Raw genomic sequence first — 19,688 nt, forward strand, 5'->3', positions numbered from 1 at the left:
TCTTCTCCCCCCACAACAGACACCCTGTGAGGTGGGTGGGGCTGAAAGGGCTCTCACAGCAGCTGCCCTTTCAAGGACAACCTCTGCCAGGCTAACCCAAGGCCATTCCAGCAGGTGCAAGTGGAGGAGTGCGGAATCAAACCCGGTTCTCCCAGATAAGAGTCCACGCACTTAACCACTACACCAAACTGGCTCTCAGGGCCATCAGTCTGATCCAGCAGGGCTCATCTTATATTCTTACGAGATCTCAGCTACTGGATAACTTTGGGCTAGTCCCTGTCTCTCAGCCTAATGTACTTCAAAAGATTGTAAAGATAAAAGGAGAGTGAGCAGGACTCTATGGAGGAAAGACAGTTGGGAAATACGGGGGATTTCTCTCCCAGGGTTGCCAGTTCTCACTTGGGAAATACGGGGGATTTGGGAGGTGCAGCCTGGTTAGGGTGGGGCTTGGAGAAGGATGGTTCCTCACCAGGGTCCAATGCCATAGAGTCCACCCTCCAAACCAGTCATTTTCACCAGGGCAACTGATCTCTGTTATCTGGAGTGCAGCTGTAATCCTGGAAGACCTCCAGTCCAAACCTGGAAGTTGACAACCTTACCTTCCACCCAATAATTCACTCTGGCAATTCACATATTGTGACTGCTCTCTGTCCATTTACAGGAGCTCAGCTTAAAGCAGAACAGAGGGGGCTGCAGAAAAGAGCCATCAAGCTCCCAGCACAGAGTGCTCAAGCCCATAGTTATCCTAATGGCTGAAGCAGTCCGTTTTTGCACTCCTAGGGAATGAGGTAGGGTTGCCAGCTTTGCGTTGGGAAATGCCTGGAGATTTTAGAGGTGGAGCTTGGAGAGGGCAGCATATGGGAAGGGGAGGGAGCTTACCAGGGATGTGATGCCATAGAGTCCACCCTCCAAAGCAGCAATTTTCTCCAGGGGAACTGAACTTGGTCAGCTGGAGATCAACTGTAATAGCAGGAGATCTCCAGGTGTCACCTGGAGGCTGGCAACCCTAGGAAGGGAAGGGGCAGCATTGCCAGGTGGAGCCTTGGGATGGCTGCAGGGGTTTTCTGACCTCCGGGGGGGGGAGGCAACCAGAAGGAACAGCAAAGGGCTGGAGTTCCTTCTTTCACAGATGGATTTTTCTTAAAGTTACATTTTTTTTCATTTATAGTCTCACTGAGGCTCAAAGCTGATTGCAATTTTAATATGTAATAAAACAGTATAGTATGCGCAATAAACAATGTAATAAAGCGGCCTATATTCTTTTCACAGACATTAACTCTGCCATCTTCTCTTTTAAAAATGCTCTCCTGAACAAGACTATTTTGCACATTCTGTGGCATGATAAACACGCAGGAAGGCTATTTCAGACTGAGGAACCGAGCAACTTTTAAATGGGCTTGAGCCTCAGAAATCAGCTCCCTGCAACCCAGGCTGCTGTCTCATCTCTTACCTGGTCCCCAGTGAGGGCTTGAGAGATTGTCACCCGGCCACTGCTACTCATTTCAAACAGGATCACTTTCCCCTTGTGCTTGAAGCGGGGGGCACCTGCCACATACAGACTCTTCCCGTTCCTCAGCCTGATTGAGGAGACTGCATAACCTAGGGAAGAGAGAGCCAAAGAGAATAAAGAGTCGGTGTCAAGAATGATTCTTGCCATGTATTCCTTGCAAGGTATTGCTTGCCACGAGTGTATCCATTTTGGTCTAGGTCACATTCAAATGCATTCTTTGCTAACTTAGACGACTTGCTTGCTAATCTAGTTTATTATAGAACAAAGTAGGAGTCAAGTGATCTTTAAGACCAACAAAGTTTTATTCAGAACGTAAGCTTTGGTGTGCTCCAAGCACACTTCATCAGACGAAGAATCAGGTACAGTGGGCAGAGCTACATATAGCTGGTAGGCAGTGGTTTAGAATGCAAAATGGTACAAATTTAAGATTTAATTTAAGATCCAATGACAGAGTAGTAAAATTAACAAACTTAGCAAACCTTTGATTTGGGTGGCATGAGCATGAGAGAGCAACAAAACAGCAATATGTCAAAATGTGAGAATGTCTGAGTCGATCTCACATTTTGTGAGACATTCTCACATGTCTGAGACAGTCTCACATTTTGACATATTACTATGTGTATCTCTGCCCACTGTAGCTAATACTTTGTCTGATGAAGTGTGCTTGGAGCACACGAAAGCTTACGTTCAGAATAAAACTTCATTGGTCTTAAAGGTACACTTGACTCCTACTTTGTTCTACTGCTTCAGACCAACACGGCTGCCCGCTTGGATCTCTCTATTTTAGTATGTCTGTAACAAGCACAAGTAACCTATTCTGCCCTGGGAATGTGGCACGGCCAGCCTGTGACGGTCAGGGGACCATATCTATTACTCAGAGATTCTTACTTTCGCGTCTGTGAGAAACTTTCACTAGCTGGTTCAACAAAGGGGGGAAAGGGGGGAGCCGCTATTCATTGGTAGAGTAAAAAAGGCGCTTTTATTTATATATTTAATCAAATTTATATCCCGCCCTTCCCTGATGGGCTCAGGGCAGCTAACAACAAATAAAAACAACATCAAATATTAAAACAAATATACAATAAAATCATTTCCATTATATAGTCATTAAAAGTCCAAGATGCATGTTGATGTTCTAATTATTCTGATGTTTCTTGTTTCAGTTATATTTGTTCAGTGAGATTGTCAGTGCTGAGGAATAACAGCCACATTCCCTGAACTTTTAGTTTGATCATGTAATAGTTGGGACCTAAGGGTATAATTTTGTGTACTGAGCCTGGGGGCTCAGTTTCACCAAGACTCAGTCTTGGAACTGTAACGTCTTCATTGAATGAATAAACCTCATTTGATTACATCATAGAGGTGATCACCGATGGGGATCGTGCAGCACTTGACAGTCAGTTCTGCATAAATGTGGAATCCCATGGGGCAGGCCTTGAGCCGTTTGTGAGTGTGTTGTCGGTTTGGAAGTATTTTGTGGAGCCCTTGTGTCCCTTTTGGGAATTTTCAAAAAATTTCAACATTTGCGTGAATTCATGGAATATCCATAAAAACTGGATGATCCCTTGCCTGAAGAAATTTTTGAAACAGGTGTATCAAGTCGACCACCTGTCACATGGGATTCTACATTTATGTGGAGCACTAGTTGAAGAAATTTTTTATGGTGTGTCTTCATCTGTTCACAAGACTGTTCATGAGCCATTATGAAGGTTGTTTGAAGAGGATTCCTCGTTTGGAACTAAGAATGCCCCCATGTCTTTGCATAATTGGGACTTGTTATTACTTTAGTAGGAGTCCCGTGACACAGAGTGGTAAGCTACAGTACTGCAGTCCAAGCTTTGCTCATGACCTGAGTTCAATCCCAGCAGAAGCTGGGTTCAAGTAGCCAGATCAAGATTGACTCAGCCTTCCATCCTTCCGAGGTCGGTAAAATGAGTACCCAGCTTGCTGGGGGTAAAGCGTAGATGACTGGGGAAGGCAATGGCAAACCACCCCATAAAAAGTCTACCAAGAAAACATCATATGACTGTCATTTCATGGGTCAGTAACGACTTGGTGCTTGCACAGGGTAGGTGCAACTTTAACCTTTTATTACTTTTAGTATCTTCACTTCAGAACCTAGTTGACTATTTGTTATTAAGTTTAAATAACTTTATTAAGCTTTTAAGTCATTGAATTGCATTCTATTGAATCTTTAGTAATTTTGCCACAGTAACCTATGGGTCGTGTTGCTTATATTCCATTGTGACTTCTCTCACTCATTGCGACTTCCTTACCGAGGTAGGAAGCATGGTTTTTCAGTTCCAAGGGGAACTCTCTCCGAAAAGCTTCCCTTGGAGGGATGATCTGCCTGCCGCTGTTCTCCTTCAGGACTCCTCCATCCCAGTCATATGCCCCAACCATGCCAAAGAGGATTCCGTCCTGCCAGGAAAGAAGCAACGGATCAGTAGCCAAACCATGCAACACAAAGAAGAGTCCTCTCTCGTTCAAAAGCTTGCTTCCGGGATCTTATAAACAAAGGGTAGGTTCAACTCAGTCATTCTATTAAGTGGGAAATCTCACCACAAGGTGAAGGACCCTGGTTGATATTTGCAGGGTTCTTTCTCAAAATTGCCAACTCTGGATTGGGAAATGCCTGAAGATTTGGGGGTTCAGCCTGGGGAGGGAGGGGGCAGTTTGGCAGGGGGACGGAAGCAGGGAAGTGATGCCATAGAGTCAAAACCCCTCCCCCCGCCCCGGCTTTCATTTTCTCTAGGGGAACTTGTAGTCTGGAAATCGCTTGTAATTCCAGGAGAACTCCAGCCCACACCTCTTGCATGCAAGCGGTGAAATAAGAAGTGCAACCAGGACTTTTTTTGTAGTAGGAACTCCTTTGCATATTAGGCCACACCCCCTTGATGTAGCCACTCTTCCAAGAGCTTACAGGACTCTTAGTACTGGGCCTACTGTAAGCTCCGGGAGGATCAGGGGTGTGTGGCCTAATATGCAAAGGAGCTCCTGCTACAAAAAAAGCCCTGGGTGCTACCACATAAAAACCCTGCCTTCCAGTTTCCATGGCTGTTTTTCAGTTCCATCACATTATTGGGGGCTTGTGTAAGAACAGCAACTGACCACAGAATGATTAGTGTAGATGCTCTCAACTGTGAAGGGCAGGTGGTGAGTAGGGGCAGGAAGGGGGAGGATCCTGAAGCAGGTGAGGTCTCCAGCCACACCCACTTCTGTGGGCCAAGACATAGCCATCCTGAACGACCTCTTGGAGAAAACCCTCCCTGATTCCCTTTGGACTTCATGGGATGAACTGTGTTCTTGTTATCTCTACTGTCCCAGTGCAATCAGAGAAGGAAGCACAGAAAGAATAGCCGCTTTGCTCTTATGATGCTGTCCCTCCCAAAGCAGGTACAGGATATCCTAAAACATTCCCCAACTATGTTTTCGCATTCCTCATGAAGAGCACCAATCCCTTGGGAGAAAGTAAAGAGGGAACACCCAAGGATATTATTGTAGGGGGTGTTAAACCTGCCTGTTCCATGCAGACTCTGAGATCTGGGATGAGAGGTAGCGTTTTCCCTATCTCACCCGTGTCTCATATTGTATCTCATTAGCTTTACACCCTGTAAACCAACACAAGTAATCAAGAACTCATACTGCTGTCATCCATATATTCCCATCCCTCCATTCACACAGTTTTACTGCTTGGTCAAGCTAGAGGGTGACAGAGCTTGGATGGTCACATGGTAATTTCAGTAGAATCATCTGCTATCCTCACTCCCACCAACTTTCAGTCCACTTTCTCCAGTTTGCAGATTAGCAGTGTCCTAAGGAGGTCTGCTCTAAAGTAAATAAAATGTTATTTAACAAGGCTTACTGCTGACGGGACCGGGCCTGAAGGCAGAATCGGGCCGGTTCCGCTACACTTGGTGGCAGCGGTGGGATAAGAACAAACAGAGAACTTGATTGGCCAGGCATTTTTGTTTTTTGATACGTGCAAGCACCCAGAGGAAGCAACGGCGGTTTTGTTTTATTTTCGGGTCAACTGGAGTAGGGAAAGTTTAGCTAGTTAGGATGGAGCGTGCTAAGATGCGGGAAATCCTGAAGATGACAAAGCCACAGCTCCAGGAAGAGTGTGCAAAGCACAAGCTGGAGTGTGACAACATGACTGTAGTAGATATGAAAGACCTCCTTTTGGAGTATCATCAGCATGCAGGGGCACTTGCAAAAGTGTCCCCCACCCAGTCAGAAGCAACCTTGCAGCTACAGTTGGAACTGGCAAGAATACGTACCAAGGCATACCAAGAGCGCAGACAGGAGGAACGAGAGAGAGAGGAAAGACAAAGAGAGAGGGAGCTGAGACGAGCTGAGATCCGCAGACAGGAGGAAAGAGAGAGGGAGCTGAGACAAGCTGATATCCGCAGACGGGAGCAGGAGGAGCAACGTCGCCATGAGCTTGAGGTGCTACGTCTGGAAGCTGAACTAAGCAAAGAGATCCAAGTCACCCCCAAGGACTTTGCAGTGTACCAAGAGGGAGAAGACCCCTCCATATACCTCTCCAACTTTGAGAGGGCAGCCAAACAGTGGGGGATTGCAGAGGAGGACTATATGTCTTACCTCTGTAGCAACCTGACTGGAGAGCTTTCAGCCATCTATCACAGCATGCCTATGGAAGATGGGGGGATAACTTTTGCGGCCTATAAAGCCACTGTGTTTAAAAGGTTTAAACTGGGGCCAGACCACTCCCGAAAGCAGTTCAGGGGTTTGGCTCCACAAGAAGGTAAATCCTATTCTGAATGTGGGGTAATGAAGGAACAAACAGTTCCAGTGTTATTGGGCCGGGATTTGTTGGTTGGCCAGTACTCTATCAATGCTGTAACCCGCAGCCAAACCCTCAGAGGAAAGTGGGAGGAGGAAGGCAACTTTAGGGAAGCCACCTCACCACCAACCAGGGAGGGGGAAATAACCCAGGTTACTGAGGACGAAGAGAGGGCAGTCACCCAGGAGGGGGAGGACCAGCCTATCTCAAGCCCTGGAGTAGGGTGTTCCCAAGGGGAAGAGGGGTGTAGCTTTCCCCAAGTGCAGCAAGAGGCTGTCGATGTTCCTAGCAAGGAAAGGAACCTGTCTAGCATAAAGGATGTGCATGCTGAAGAGACCAAGGTGGAGAGTGGAGATTTCACAGGAGGTTCTGAGAGCAGCAAGGCTAATGTGGGCTCAGAGGAGCACATAGCTGAAGGCTTGGGGGGACGGGAGCGGTTCCAGAAGGGGGTCCGGAGCGGCCTTAGGTTGGAACCGGTTCACCAAGTAGCTGTGGATCAGGAAGTGGGATCGTCCGAGACGCTCTCAAGACAGGTCGTCTTGAAGCAGGGCAGACAGGAATCCTGGGAAGCTGTGGAACCTTCCAGGCAGGAAGGGGGTCAGTTGGGTAGTGCTGAAACACCAACCGAGGGGACTGAGAACCCAAGCCAAACCCTCAGGGGAAGGTGGGGGAGGAAGGCAACTTTAGGGAAGCCACCTCACCACCAACCAGGGAGGGGGAGGACCAGCCTGTCTCAAGCCCTGCAGGAGGGCGTGCCCAATGGGAAGAGGGGTGCCAATTTCCGCAAGGGCAGCGGGAAGCTGTGGGACCTTCCAGGCAAGAGGGGGGTCAGTTTGGTAGTGCTGAAAAACCAACCGAGGGGACTGAGAACCCAAGCCAAACCCTCAGGGGAAGGTGGGGGGAGGAAGGCAACTTTAGGGAAGCCACCTCACCACCAACCAGGGAGGGGGAGGACCAGCCTGTCTCAAGCCCTGCAGGAGGGTGTGCCCAATGGGAAGAGGGGTGCCAATTTCCGCAAGGGCAGCAGGATGCTGTGGAGCCTTCCAGGCAGGGAGGAGCTCAGTTGGCTGACACTGAAAAAGCAACTGAGGGGGCGGAGAACCCAGATCAAACTTTGGCTGAGTGTTCTGGAAACAGTGGGACTAGGGGTGGCTTGAAGGAACAGATGATAGGAAGTCTGGGGGAGCCAGAAATGTTCCTGTCTGAGGTTCAAAGTGACCCTAGGCTGGATCCACTGTGTGAGGTGGCAAGGGACCAGAAAGTGGAGTTCTCAGAAGCTGAGACAGGGGATAGGGTGATGGATTTCCTGCCCCTTCATACTGGTGAATGGAAAGTGGAATGGGAGGGACCCCATATGATTGTGGATGACCTGGACGATGCTACTTATGTGGTGGCTATGGAGAAAACGGGAAAGGCAGTTAAAGTGGTGCAGGTGAATATACCACAGCCATTCTCTGCGAGGTCCATGGTGTTGCCTATAGGTAGGAAGGAAGGAGACAAAAAGAAGCTGGGACAGCAATTGTTTGGAGCCCCAGAGGTGGTTTTCTGGGAGGACAGAGTGGACAGGGGGAACATTCCACCAATGAGGGATAAAGAAGCAACTTTGTGGGAACTGGGCAGTTTCCAACCTCATATGTGGGGCCAGGAATTTGCTCCTTGGATGGGCCACTCACCCCAGCAACAGCAGCAACGAAGGGAGAGCACCAAACTCCAGAGGTGGTCCTGGGAGATGGAGGAGTACATCTTAGACTGGACATTCCTTCTGAATGCAGCAATGCGACTTGTTGTCCAGAAGGGACATGGGCACCTAGGGTGCTGGACTTTGTGTATTATTGGAGAAATACCTGAATGTTTGTGTAATGTTTTGGTTAATGGGTTTCTCCTTGTTTGGTTGGATTCTGCTATGGGGTCACCTCTGTAGGAGGCAACCCCTCCGGCTCAGAATTTAAGGAGGGGGAAGTGTGGAGAAACGCCATTTTAGTCAGTGGTGGTGCTTCATTTGGCAGGGGTCAGTAAATCCCTCAGCAGGCTTTGTAGCCTTCCCCTCACTCCCCCCCTCCCTTCCAGAGCCAAACCAACAACGCTAGGGGGAAAATCTCCTAGAGAGGCAGGAAGTGCTGTTGTTCCTTGCATGTGTTAGGCAGGAAGAGAAGCCAGATTTGAACTGGGGCTCGAGCAAGCATGTGGTGAGCAATGGAGGCTCCTGCCGGGGGGGGCCCAGGCAGGCAGACTAAGTAAGTAATTCTCAAGACAGGACAAGTGTAGACCAGGGACAGTAGAAAGCGTTTATAAACACCTTTCCTTTGTCATGCTGTTTGCTGTGTTGTGCGGTGCTGTGCTAACCTTTTAAACGCAACTGTTTTTGTTTTGTTTTTCTTTTCCTATCTGTTTCTCTTTTTGAATAAATATATTTTTATTGTTTAAATGCTGGCAGTCAAACTCTGTATCACATAGATCCCCAGACCGCGCTGTGTTAAGAAGGGGGCCCCGGGGAAGGGGGAAGGCATGCAGTTGGATAAGGTGCCAATCCTCCAGGGGTGCCCCAAAGAAGTGCTGAGGTCTCTGTGAAACCCAAGTGCAGGGTGGCAGAGGACCTTGAGGCCGGGCCTCACAGCTGGAGAGGGGGATTGGGAGTCCTGTTCCTCTCAATCAGAACCCCGGGACTGAGCAGGTGGTGGCAGCGCGCCCAAGGGGCAGGAGGAGAAATAGCTCCCTCCAGGAGTTGGCGACTCAATAGGGAGCTGACGGGACCGGGCCTGAAGGCAGAATCGGGCCGGTTCCACTACAAGGTGTTTTCAGAATTAGAGCCTTACAATGCAATTGCAAATAGCACTCACAAATTTTTAAACCCAGTGGTCTTAGGAGCTGACTCTGGTTGCACTTCCATTGCCAGCTCATTTACCTCTAGAAGATGCATGGAGAAGCCGATCTGAGACATTTCCAGCTCAAAAGAGCTATATTCACGAGTCCCTGCGTGGGGGAAGTGACACTCAGTTAATGTTTATAACCATGCTTAGCATAATCTTAATATATCCTAACAGGGGTGGAATTCTAGCAGGAGCTTCTTTGCATATTAGGCCACACACCCCTGTTGTAGCCAATCCTCCAAGAGCTTACAAGGCTCTTTTTTGTAAGCTCTTGGAGGATTGGCTACATCAGGGGTGTGTGGCCAAATATGCAAAGGAGCTCCTGCTAGAATTCCACCCCTGTGTGCTAATAAACCAGATAAAAGAATGATTCTATGATAATTTTGGTCAGAGTGAAAAAATTATACTAAAACATGCTTTAAAATGCAGGAGAATTACTGTTGCCTAGTGGTTATAGTGTCAGCCTAGGACTGGGAAGATGAAGCTTCAAATCCCTGCTTGGTCATGGAACCAGGTAATCTTGAGGGAGAGTGACCATGGGCCAGTCTCTCCCAGGCTAATCATCCTCACAGACTTATTGAGAGGATAAAAGGGAATAAGGGATCATGCATCACATTATGAACACACAAAGCTGCCTTATTCTGAGTCTGATCAGTATTTCAGGCAGAGGTGTTTCACCTCACCTACTGCCTGATCCTTACTGGAGTTGCTGGGGATTGAACCTGGGACCTTCTGCATGCTAAGCAGATGCTCTGTCACTGAGCCACCACAGCTCTTCCTCCTTGGAGGAAGACTGGAATAAAATTGTAAAGGATAATTTAAAAAACAAGATGAAGAAGTAGGATACTATGAAGGTCATGATGACAAAAGATTGTTGCCCATTGGCTCTCAGCCCCACATTTATATAGGGCATGAAGATATTGACATATGACAACCGGGAAACTGTAAGTAGCAGCCATAGTAGGCACACTTAGAATTTTCACATGGGCCATTTTTATTTAACCTTTGTAAATCATGGGGACTCAAATCTCACTCTCCCCTCCCACTTAGATCTGAATGTTCCCATTCCTCCAGTACCTTCCAGGCTAAAAATCCTGTCCCCCAAAGCATCCACGATATCATTTAGGGCTGCTTCATCGGTCACGTTGAAGAAATACTTCTCATCAGGATCGCTGGCGATATACTTAATTTCGTTGATGAAGGAGTCAGGATCTTTCTGCCGCCGGATGTAATGCCCCAACACCTGAGAAAAAGATATCCAGCATGTGGATTTCCCACCGTCAGAAGTGCTTATTGTGCATATACACAACACTCAGGACAGGGGAGAATGCTACAAAAAGGGGGAGAGCCTTCTACTGTTCTACAGAACGAGATTAAATTCAAAGAGTAATCAGCAAGCTATATAAGTCAGCAAGCTATAAAAGACTTTTAAAGATGTACTTCAACTCTTTTTTTCTTTAAACCAGCCCCCAATCCAGCTATTATTAATTAGAAATGTAGGTCGGGAAGAAAATTAGGAAAATATATTGTGTGTTTTTTTAGTCCAAACATTTTTGACAATGATGATTTATACATCTGTCTAAGATAGCTGTATTAAGGCCTTTGCAGAGGTCACATTCATGTAATATGGCAGCCTGTAAACTACATATTGGGTGCAAGTGACAGCCATGATATGCTGAGAGTCTACTTTATTCTTCTGCTAAATTGTGTGGATGGAAGTAGTATGCACATGAAAAATCCGTTCATTGTTCAATTCACACAATATGGTGATTGCGTACATTGGATGTAGAATAGCCAGGCTGGGGACTGGAAATCTCCAGATTACAGAGATCAGGTCCTCTGGAGAAAAGGGCTGCTCTACAGGGAGGACTCTATGGCATTATAACCTGCTGAGACCCCTCCTCTAACCCTGCCTTCTCAGGCTCCATCTCCAAATCTCCAGAAATTTCTCAGTCCAGAGTTGGCAACCCTAATTGGGTGCATCAAGCAAGGTTGAAAAAAATCATAAATGGTTCAGGTTAATTCCATGAGTACAAACTGATCCTATTTCAGCATACTAACCGCTATACCAGACTGGCTTCTGCCTAGCATGTGACTTTTGCCAATAGGGTTTTTGATGCTTTTAACTGCTGCTGGATTTTATTTTGAGATGGGGGGGAGGGGAGGGTATTACAAAGACAAGCTGGCTCAAAACGATGCAAAACTTTGCCTATCTAACCTACCTAAGTTGGGAGCACCTCACACCCATTCTGAACGAACTGCTTACTCTTTGAATTGAATCCCGTTCTGTAGAACAGTACAAGCCTTTTTTTTGAAAGTATTCTCCCCTGTTCTGAGTGTTGTGTCTATGCACTGGCCCATGCATCTGATGAAGAAGTGAGCTTGAACTCATGACTATGCAGGAATAAATTTTGTTAGTCTTTATGGTATCATTCTTATTTCATACAGTTTTCTGTTAGTCTCAGGAAACATACAAACCTAGACCGATTTCACACTAGGCTTGTTCCGGGTGGAGATCCCTTTTGATCCCGGCGCTTCTCTTGGTTTTCACACAACCTGGCATGGAGGTGCACCGCTTTCCCGCTTCAAGCAAGATTGTCTTACAAGTGGTTTCTGCTTGCCATGGGAGAGTGGCGTGCCAACTTGTAGCTCTGTGGCAGCTTGTGCGAAAATGAAAAGACGCACCGGGGACAAAAGGGCTCTCCAACCGGAACAAGCCCTAGTGTGAAATCAGCCCTAGAATGGCAAAAAAGCAGTCTCAATGCTTCATTAACTGATATACTTCCTATTATGTCTGTCTTCACTCTTGCTACCTTTCAATTCACACACAGATGTGGACACAAATGCACATGGCACCCTCCAGGTGTTCCAGCACTCACTGCAATGGCGTAGCGGGTTACATTTCGTTTCTCACACTCTTCCAGGGCATCGGGGAGTTCTTCGCCATCATGGGACTCTCCGTCGGTCACCACAATCATCAACTTAGTGGCTCCTTCTCTCCCACCACTTTCTGGGCTGAAGGCCTCTGTGCTGAAGACAGAAATAAGAAAGGAGGAGAGGAAACCATTTGGGGGAGGTGTTTTGCTATTCGAATGGCCTTTCTTGCCTGACACCAGGAACTCGGATAACTGCAAGATATGCTCCCATGAACTTGACCTCTGCCCCAAATTCCAATCCTCCAGGTAGTACCTGGAAATCTCTTGGCATTACAAATGATCCCCTAGTGACAGAGATCAGTTCAGCTGGAGAAAGTGGCTGCTGTGGAAGGTGGACTCTATGGCATTAGATCCCACTGAAGTCCTTCCCCTCCCCAAATACTGCCTTCCTCAGGCTCCACACCCAAAATCTCCAGGTGTTTCCCAACACAAAGCTGCCAGCCCTAACTCCAAGGCACACATACCAGGCCTTGTGGATTGCAGAAGCAGTCCGAGTTTCCAGTCCTTCCTGCCGGCTAATGTTTTTGGCTGCTTCGATGACTTCTTCTGCTGTTTGGTAGTCTTTGAGTGTCCATTCATGGATGGCGACCTCACTGTACTGTAAAACCCCAACCTATACAGACATTAGAACAAGGCTTGAAACTGCTAAGTAGTATGAATTACATCAGGATGAACATAAGAACAGAACAGATGTCGGATCAGGCCAATGGCCCATCCACTCCGTCACACAGTGGCCAAAAAAACAGGTGCCATCAGGAGGTCCACCAGTGGGGCCAGGACACTAGAAGCCCTCCCACTGTGCCCCCCCACCCAAGCACCAAGAATACAGAGCATCACTGCCCCAGACAGAGAGTTCCAACAATACACTGTGGCTAATAGCCACTGATGGACCTCTGCTCCATATGTTTATCCAATACCCTGTTGAAGCTGTTTATGCTTGTAGCTGCCACTACCTCCTTTGGCAGTGAATTCCACAAGAACATAAGAGAAGCCATGAATATATGAGAGGCCACCATTATCTATGGTAATCACATAAACAATATTATTGAGATGTGATTTTTTGCAGTGTTTTTTATCTATGACATTTGGGCATTGGGTGGGTAGCTGTTCTGGTCTGAAGCAGTAGAACAAAGTCTGAGTCCAGTGGCAACAGATGTGAGAACAGAGGTGCCATGGGACTAAAAACTCAGTTCTGACATCTGTTTGTTAACTCTTGTATTTGTATGCTAATTTATTCCTATTCACAGATCTTACCAACCACTTTAAATCCATTCTTACCTATAATCACTCCAGTTACTACTGCATCTGGATTCTAACTAGCCCTTCTTGCCAACTAACCCCCACACCCTCTCTTTGCAATGGTTGAGGACATCTTGCTTCACTGTATCTGAAGAAGAGTGCATACATGTGAAAGCCTATACCTTTATGTTAACCTAATGTGTTAATCTTTTGTTGCTACTATGACCAATGTTGCTATATGACCAATGTTGTAAGCCGCCCTGAGACTGCCTCGGCAGGGAGGGCAGGGTATAAATTGAATAAACTAAACTAAACTACCTTGAATAAAACTGTGTTGGTCTTAAAGGTGCCACTGGACTCGAACATTGCTATGGGTGCTTTAGTAGTAGTAGAAGAAGAAGAATTACAGATTTATACACCGCCCTTCTCTCTGGATCAGAGACTCAGAGCGGCTTACAATCTCCTATATCTTCTCCCCCCACAACAGACACCCTGTGAGGTGGGTGGGACTGAGAGGGCTCTCACAGCAGCTGCCCTTTCAATGACAACTCCTGCAATAGCTATGGCTAACCCAAGGCCATTCCAGCAGCTACAAATGGAGGAATGGGGAATCAAACCCGGATCTCCCAGATAAGAGTCCACACACTTAACCACTACACCAAACTGGCTCTCTCTTAGCGGCAGGAAGAGAACTCTGTATTGATATGTAGGAACAGAATAAATCAGGAATCTGGTAACTTGGGAGGGAGAGGGGGTCCCTATAACTGAAGGGGCTGAACACTAGTGGCAGACTATACATTCTTCTATTTATTTATTTATTTATTTGATTGATTGTTTTGATTTATATTCCGCCCTTTTCCATGACAGGATCAGGGCGGATTACAGGCATAACAAAACAGTTAAAATCCAACAATAAAACAAAACAATCAAACAAGCACAACAGGACAAAATATAGGATAAGCGGTGCGAGCACACTTTACATATTAAAACATAGATGTTGGCCCAAAATCTAATAGTCAAGATGGTAAATTAATAGGTCATTGTAGGGCAGGATGAATAGATGGTGTAACCATGTACTCAGGGAAGTGAGGATGCCCTCTTATTAATGTTGGATGCCTTCTAGTTAAACTAGTACTAAATAAGAAATGCCGTTCAGGGCAAAACCCCAGAACAGCAAAGAACCAGAACTGGTAAAATCTACTCATCTGCTAATAATCATACCTATCACAGGACTGTGGCAAATCTACTTTGCAGGTGCATTAGCATCCTCTCCATCATCATCATGGCACAACTTTCAAAGGGGCAGCCATGCTAAGCCTGAGGCAGTGCCAGAGAAATTAGTTTTGTGGCACACTATAAGATTTATTATGGCGTGAACTTATGGCAGGGAACCCCAGAGACAACCAGTTCAATGGCAGTAATTAATTAAGGGGTAATGAATGCTAGCTACAGGGAGCTGGTATGATTGGGAGGAATCAGCCGTCAATGCAGTGGTTTCTGTTTGTTCTTCCCCATTAGCTGCTAAATGCTTTAAACGGGCAGTAGCAAAGGTATATTTTGCTTGGGCAAATGCCATCCCTTCTGCTTCCCCATGAACCCCTCTCTAGCTTCGCATAAGGGTGGATTTTTTTTTTAAACATTCAAACATGCTGACTCAGTGGAAAGTCGCTGCCTCTTACAATGAAGCTACAGAAAACCAGGTTCCTTTCCCTCCCTCTCCTTGTTTTCTTTAAGCTTCCTGTTTTCAGCAGGGTGGGATTTTCAGCATAACTCTGCCTATGCTGGGATAGTCCAGCAGTGGCAAAGGAAATCGGGGTCAAGCGGTTTCCCATCTCTTGCCAATGGGCTAGTGCAAGGGATTGGGAGCTAAAACCAAGTCAAAGGGACGCTGCATTTAGGAAAGGCAGCCCATTGACCCAGGCAGCAGTGATGGGCACTCTGAGGTCAAGTTCTCAAACAAGAGGTGCCAGAGTCAAGGCTACCTGGACATTATACCCCTCTCACTTTCTGACTGGGATATGAAGGCTTTCAGATCTCCATTCCAACTTGTATCTGACAAAGGGAACTTTGACTCTCAAAATTTTATACCACAAAATCTTGTTGTGTCACCCTGACCTGGACATCCTGATCCTGTCAGAGCTCAGAAGCTAAGCAAAGCCAGCCCTGGCTAGTATTTGGATGAGAGAGACCCCCAAGGAATACTAAGGTTGTGACGTAGAGGCAGGCAATGGCAAACCACCTCTGAAATGTCTCTTGCCTTGAAAACTTCAGGGGGCCACTGTGAGTCAGCTGTGACTTGACAGCGCATTCCACCACCACTGAGGAGCTACTGGACTTGAATCTACCTCTTCTACTCAGTTACCCTCTGACACAACATATTATGTATTATCCAGGTAGGTCCCTGAGTCGAGTCACTAGTGTTCTGCGAACTCTGTGTTCCCCAAGGGTGTAAAGGCCCAGTTTAGACTGGGATCAGAGTGCATGAGGAGAAGGGGCTCAAACCTTCCCTCTCCCCTCTGCTGTTCCACTGAAGAAACTGATGTGAACCCATATTAGTATCCAAATAGCCCCCAACAAGGCAAATAGCAGCTCCCTGGGGGCCTTTTCAGGTCAACTAACAGTACAGGGAGGCAGTTTAAGCCACTCCTTTTTGCATGCTATAGGCCTTGTTAAAATGGGCCTCTATGCACCCGGGAAGCACAAAAATCCTATAACACATCTGCAACCCAGGACACAGATGTATCCAGAAAAAAATGTAATGCATCATTAAGCACTGTAAGGACAAACTAGACGTGATCTGGGAGAGATGTGATTACAATCACTCATGATTTATCAAATGCTTAAAGGTGCAGTTCTGGGGAGAGGGTTTTAACCTTCTCCTCCGCACCATTTTCCTGATGCACGTAACTGCCTATCTACCCAATGGAGGGAAAACATATTTAAAATGACTGTATAGTAGCTCTTTGTTTCCCCCTCTCTCGTTTCCTAAAGGTGCAGTCCTGCTGTGGATTTTCCCCCTTCCCCCTGGATATTTTTAACCTTTAAAAAAAAGCAGAGGGAGAGATTACAATTACATATCTCCTGGGTCATATCTTATTTGGACTTCAGCTATGGCTCTCTCCCCACAGCCCTGACTGAGCAAATCTTCCGTCATGAGTCAGGGAAATCTTCCAACTCACTGGTGAGTCTCACTGTTTCCTTGGCTGATGCATCCGGAGGATGTGGGCAAGTGAACTCTGGCAGATATCTTCTGGTGGCTTTCAGCCCCCCACCATTTTGAAGTCTACCATACCATCTTGTTGCCAGATTGTGGAATTCTTCTCCCTCTGAATCTCTCAGTTCCAATGGTGACCTGAGCACCACTATCAATCTCAAGTTTGCTACCTTCCTCCCATGGAGGTGATGTTGTGTAGGAATATTTAAAAAAAAATGAAAACACAAAACTCACTTGGATCTGCTCAGGGTCGATGAAAAATTTGCTAAGGATGTTGCTAAGGAAATTCTGCACCTCATACCAAGGATAGATGCTGTTGGATCCATCCAGAACTATTACAATATCCATGTAGGTTGAACATCCTGCATGATGGGGGGAAAAGAGCAAAATGTGAAACCAAGGAAGGAAAATGGGGGACTATGATGACCAAGCATCTTTCTCTGCAAAATTCTGGGCCTGGCAGGAATAGCCATATAATAATATGGACAGCCAGTATAGTCTAGTGGTTAGTAAGTCAAATGAGGCCCTGAGAAGACCCAGGTTCAAATTCTCACTTGCCAGACAACTCACTGGGTGACCTTGGGTGGTTATTCTCTCTCAGCCTTATCTATCTCCCAGCTTGCTAAGAGGCTAAAAATAAGAAATGGGGAGAACTATGTGTGCTATCCTGAGTTTCTTAGAGGGACAAAAATTGCAGTGAATAAGATAAAGAACACAAAGCATTTGTGTGAGGCTTTCAAGTCTTCAAAGCACTTCACATACATTTTCATTGTAGTTTGGTAAGGTAGGCCAGAATTATTGTTTCCATTTCACAGAGAGTGAAATGCCTCAAGCTGCCTATGACTGAGCTGAGATTTGGATCAGCAGACTTGCAGGTTCTCTCTCCTCAGGGCCAAACTACACATTTGAATTTTTAACAAGCTGGGTCCAGGTTACCCAGTCCCAAATGGTTAAAAACTCAAATGTATAGTTTGGCCCTGATGAGTCTCAGAGCAAGAAAGTCTGTGTGTAACATTTCCCTCCCTCCCCTGGTTTGCCTTTAGGACTTTTGATCAGACAAGCACCACAAGTTCTGTGCTCAGAACTCAGCTCCCACCATATGGAGGTCCAATTTGGACTGAGGATGTGGCTCATTGAAAAATGGGTTTTATACCTTCCCCTTGCGCCATCCATACTTCTGACGTAAAATGGTACCAGAGAACCACTTTTTCCCGTCTGTGAAAACTTACATGTATTGATTGCTATGTTTAAGTTTCACCAGTGGAGAGAACAACACCTCCCATGGGCCATTCCAGATCAAGAAAACAGCACTGAGGAGAAGGCATCTACCCATTCCCCCCAAGAGTTGGATCCCAAAGTATGAGAATTCAGTTCCAAACGTGGAACTCACACATCTGATGAAAGTCTTTTAGGTAGACATGAGGGGAGAATATGAGTAAAATGTAACATCTATTTAGGCCCTCAGCCTCCTCAGAATCCAAAGTGAGCCCCCACCTACAGTTTAAAGAGGTCTCAGTTCAGTCAGTTGACTCACTGGCACATGATACTAGAGTCACATTACTGCTTTCCAGTCCTTTAGTCAGACCTCATGTGGAACAGTCAAGTTTATTTGGGTTTAACAGCCCAAAGGCCATACACCTCATGTGGGTTAATTGTGTGGTGTTCCAGGCCATCATGGCTGATCATGAGGCAGGGACCTGAAGGTCAAGGGAGGACTCTATGCCACATGCTTTGGGGATTGTCATGTTCACAACTGCGAACCTTTAACTGACAAACACACAAACCTTTAACTGACAAAGCACATCAAGGACTCCTAGAGTTTCAAGGTCTCCTAGAGCATGAAAGCTAATACATATTGCCATACAATGGGGGCGGCAGCCTGATAGTAGTGCCTGATAGGGGTGGAGAAGAAGCTAGGTAAGAGTTAGAGTCTCACAGGCCAGGGGTGACAGTGTACAAAAATAAAACGTTAGTCCAATGGCACTTATCAGGGTTGCCATTCTCCTGGAGTTATAACTATCCTCCAGACTACAGAGATCAGTTTCCCTATATGAAGTGCTGCTTTGAAGGGTGGACTGCAATATACCTCAGTGAGATCCCTCCCCTCCCTACCCTCCCCAGCTCCATCTTCAAATCTCCAGGAATTTTCCAACCCGAAGGTGGCAGATCTAGGTACCTCCACTGTGTCAAATGCTAAGATTTCAGCCCTAGAATGTATGTAGAAGAGTGACTTCAGTGGACTTTGAATGGTGTAACTCAGCTTAAGTTAGTCTCTGAACATGTGCAGAAGGCACGCTGCTTTTTAAAGAAACTATTCGTGACATTCCATGAATTCCAGAGGAGGGTTTCTAGGTGAGGATAACCAGCACCTATCATTCAAGAAATCAAACTATGTAGGAGACCTGACCTACTTTGAGCTGTGGGGGCAATGTTTTCCATTGGCTGGAAGTTTTCATCCATTCTGGTGCAAATTCCAGTACTAAACATGGACGTCCCACATTCCTGAGACCACAGTGGGGCACATGCCTGCCAAAAGGAAAACAAAAACAAACTGAGACGTGTTAGAGAGCCTGGATACACTGGAAACAGAAACTAGTTTTACTGTCAAGTCCCTTTTCTGCAACAATTTAGTTATTTATTCAAATAATCAAACCCTGCTTTTCTGCCTGAGGGGGAGCCAAAGAAATAAATCCAGGGAATCACGGTGAACCAGAGAAATTAAAGAAAAAAGCACTATTGCTAAGATTCAATAAAAAATTAGTATAAGTTTCATTCAGTGTAATGATTACTCCAATTTGAATACAGTAAATATGTCCTTATGTGCTTCAGATGTGAATGGGATGCTATTGAATCTTTAAAAGTGGTTTGTAGGCCAGTTACAACTTAGAACCACACAGCTGACCTGAAATTGACTAGAAAGTTGTTGCAGTTGGTAAAGAAGGGACTTTGTTCGTCAGATTGAATCTTAAGGCTTTGAGTAAGTGTGGTTTTTAAATGTTTCAGATTCATTTCAAAACATATTCGACTTTAGTTCTTTTGTTAAACATAGTTCCATTGTTGAATTACACAGCCCTGAAGAAGACTGAAGAAACCCCTGCCACTTTGGAATAGAGAG

The 19,688-nt window shown here is 46.1% G+C and overlaps 1 protein-coding gene across 1 annotated transcript in view; it reads right to left on the reverse strand.

The window, feature by feature from the left end:
- Window positions 1-19,688, reverse strand: part of ITGA10 (integrin subunit alpha 10) — a 97,562-nt gene that overhangs the window by 33,385 nt on the left and 44,489 nt on the right. Inside the window, exons 5-12 of the mRNA XM_060253082.1 lie at window positions 18,985-19,099; window positions 16,808-16,935; window positions 12,585-12,733; window positions 12,064-12,214; window positions 10,262-10,427; window positions 9,220-9,287; window positions 3,787-3,931; window positions 1,451-1,599 (exon numbers count right to left, since the gene is read on the reverse strand). Coding sequence (XP_060109065.1) covers window positions 1,451-1,599; window positions 3,787-3,931; window positions 9,220-9,287; window positions 10,262-10,427; window positions 12,064-12,214; window positions 12,585-12,733; window positions 16,808-16,935; window positions 18,985-19,099 — 1,071 coding nt within the window. The remainder of the gene's footprint in view (window positions 1-1,450; window positions 1,600-3,786; window positions 3,932-9,219; window positions 9,288-10,261; window positions 10,428-12,063; window positions 12,215-12,584; window positions 12,734-16,807; window positions 16,936-18,984; window positions 19,100-19,688) is intronic.

The sequence above is a fragment of the Heteronotia binoei genome, chromosome 1, assembly GCF_032191835.1.
Source record: "Heteronotia binoei isolate CCM8104 ecotype False Entrance Well chromosome 1, APGP_CSIRO_Hbin_v1, whole genome shotgun sequence".
Taxonomy (NCBI): domain Eukaryota; kingdom Metazoa; phylum Chordata; class Lepidosauria; order Squamata; family Gekkonidae; genus Heteronotia; species Heteronotia binoei.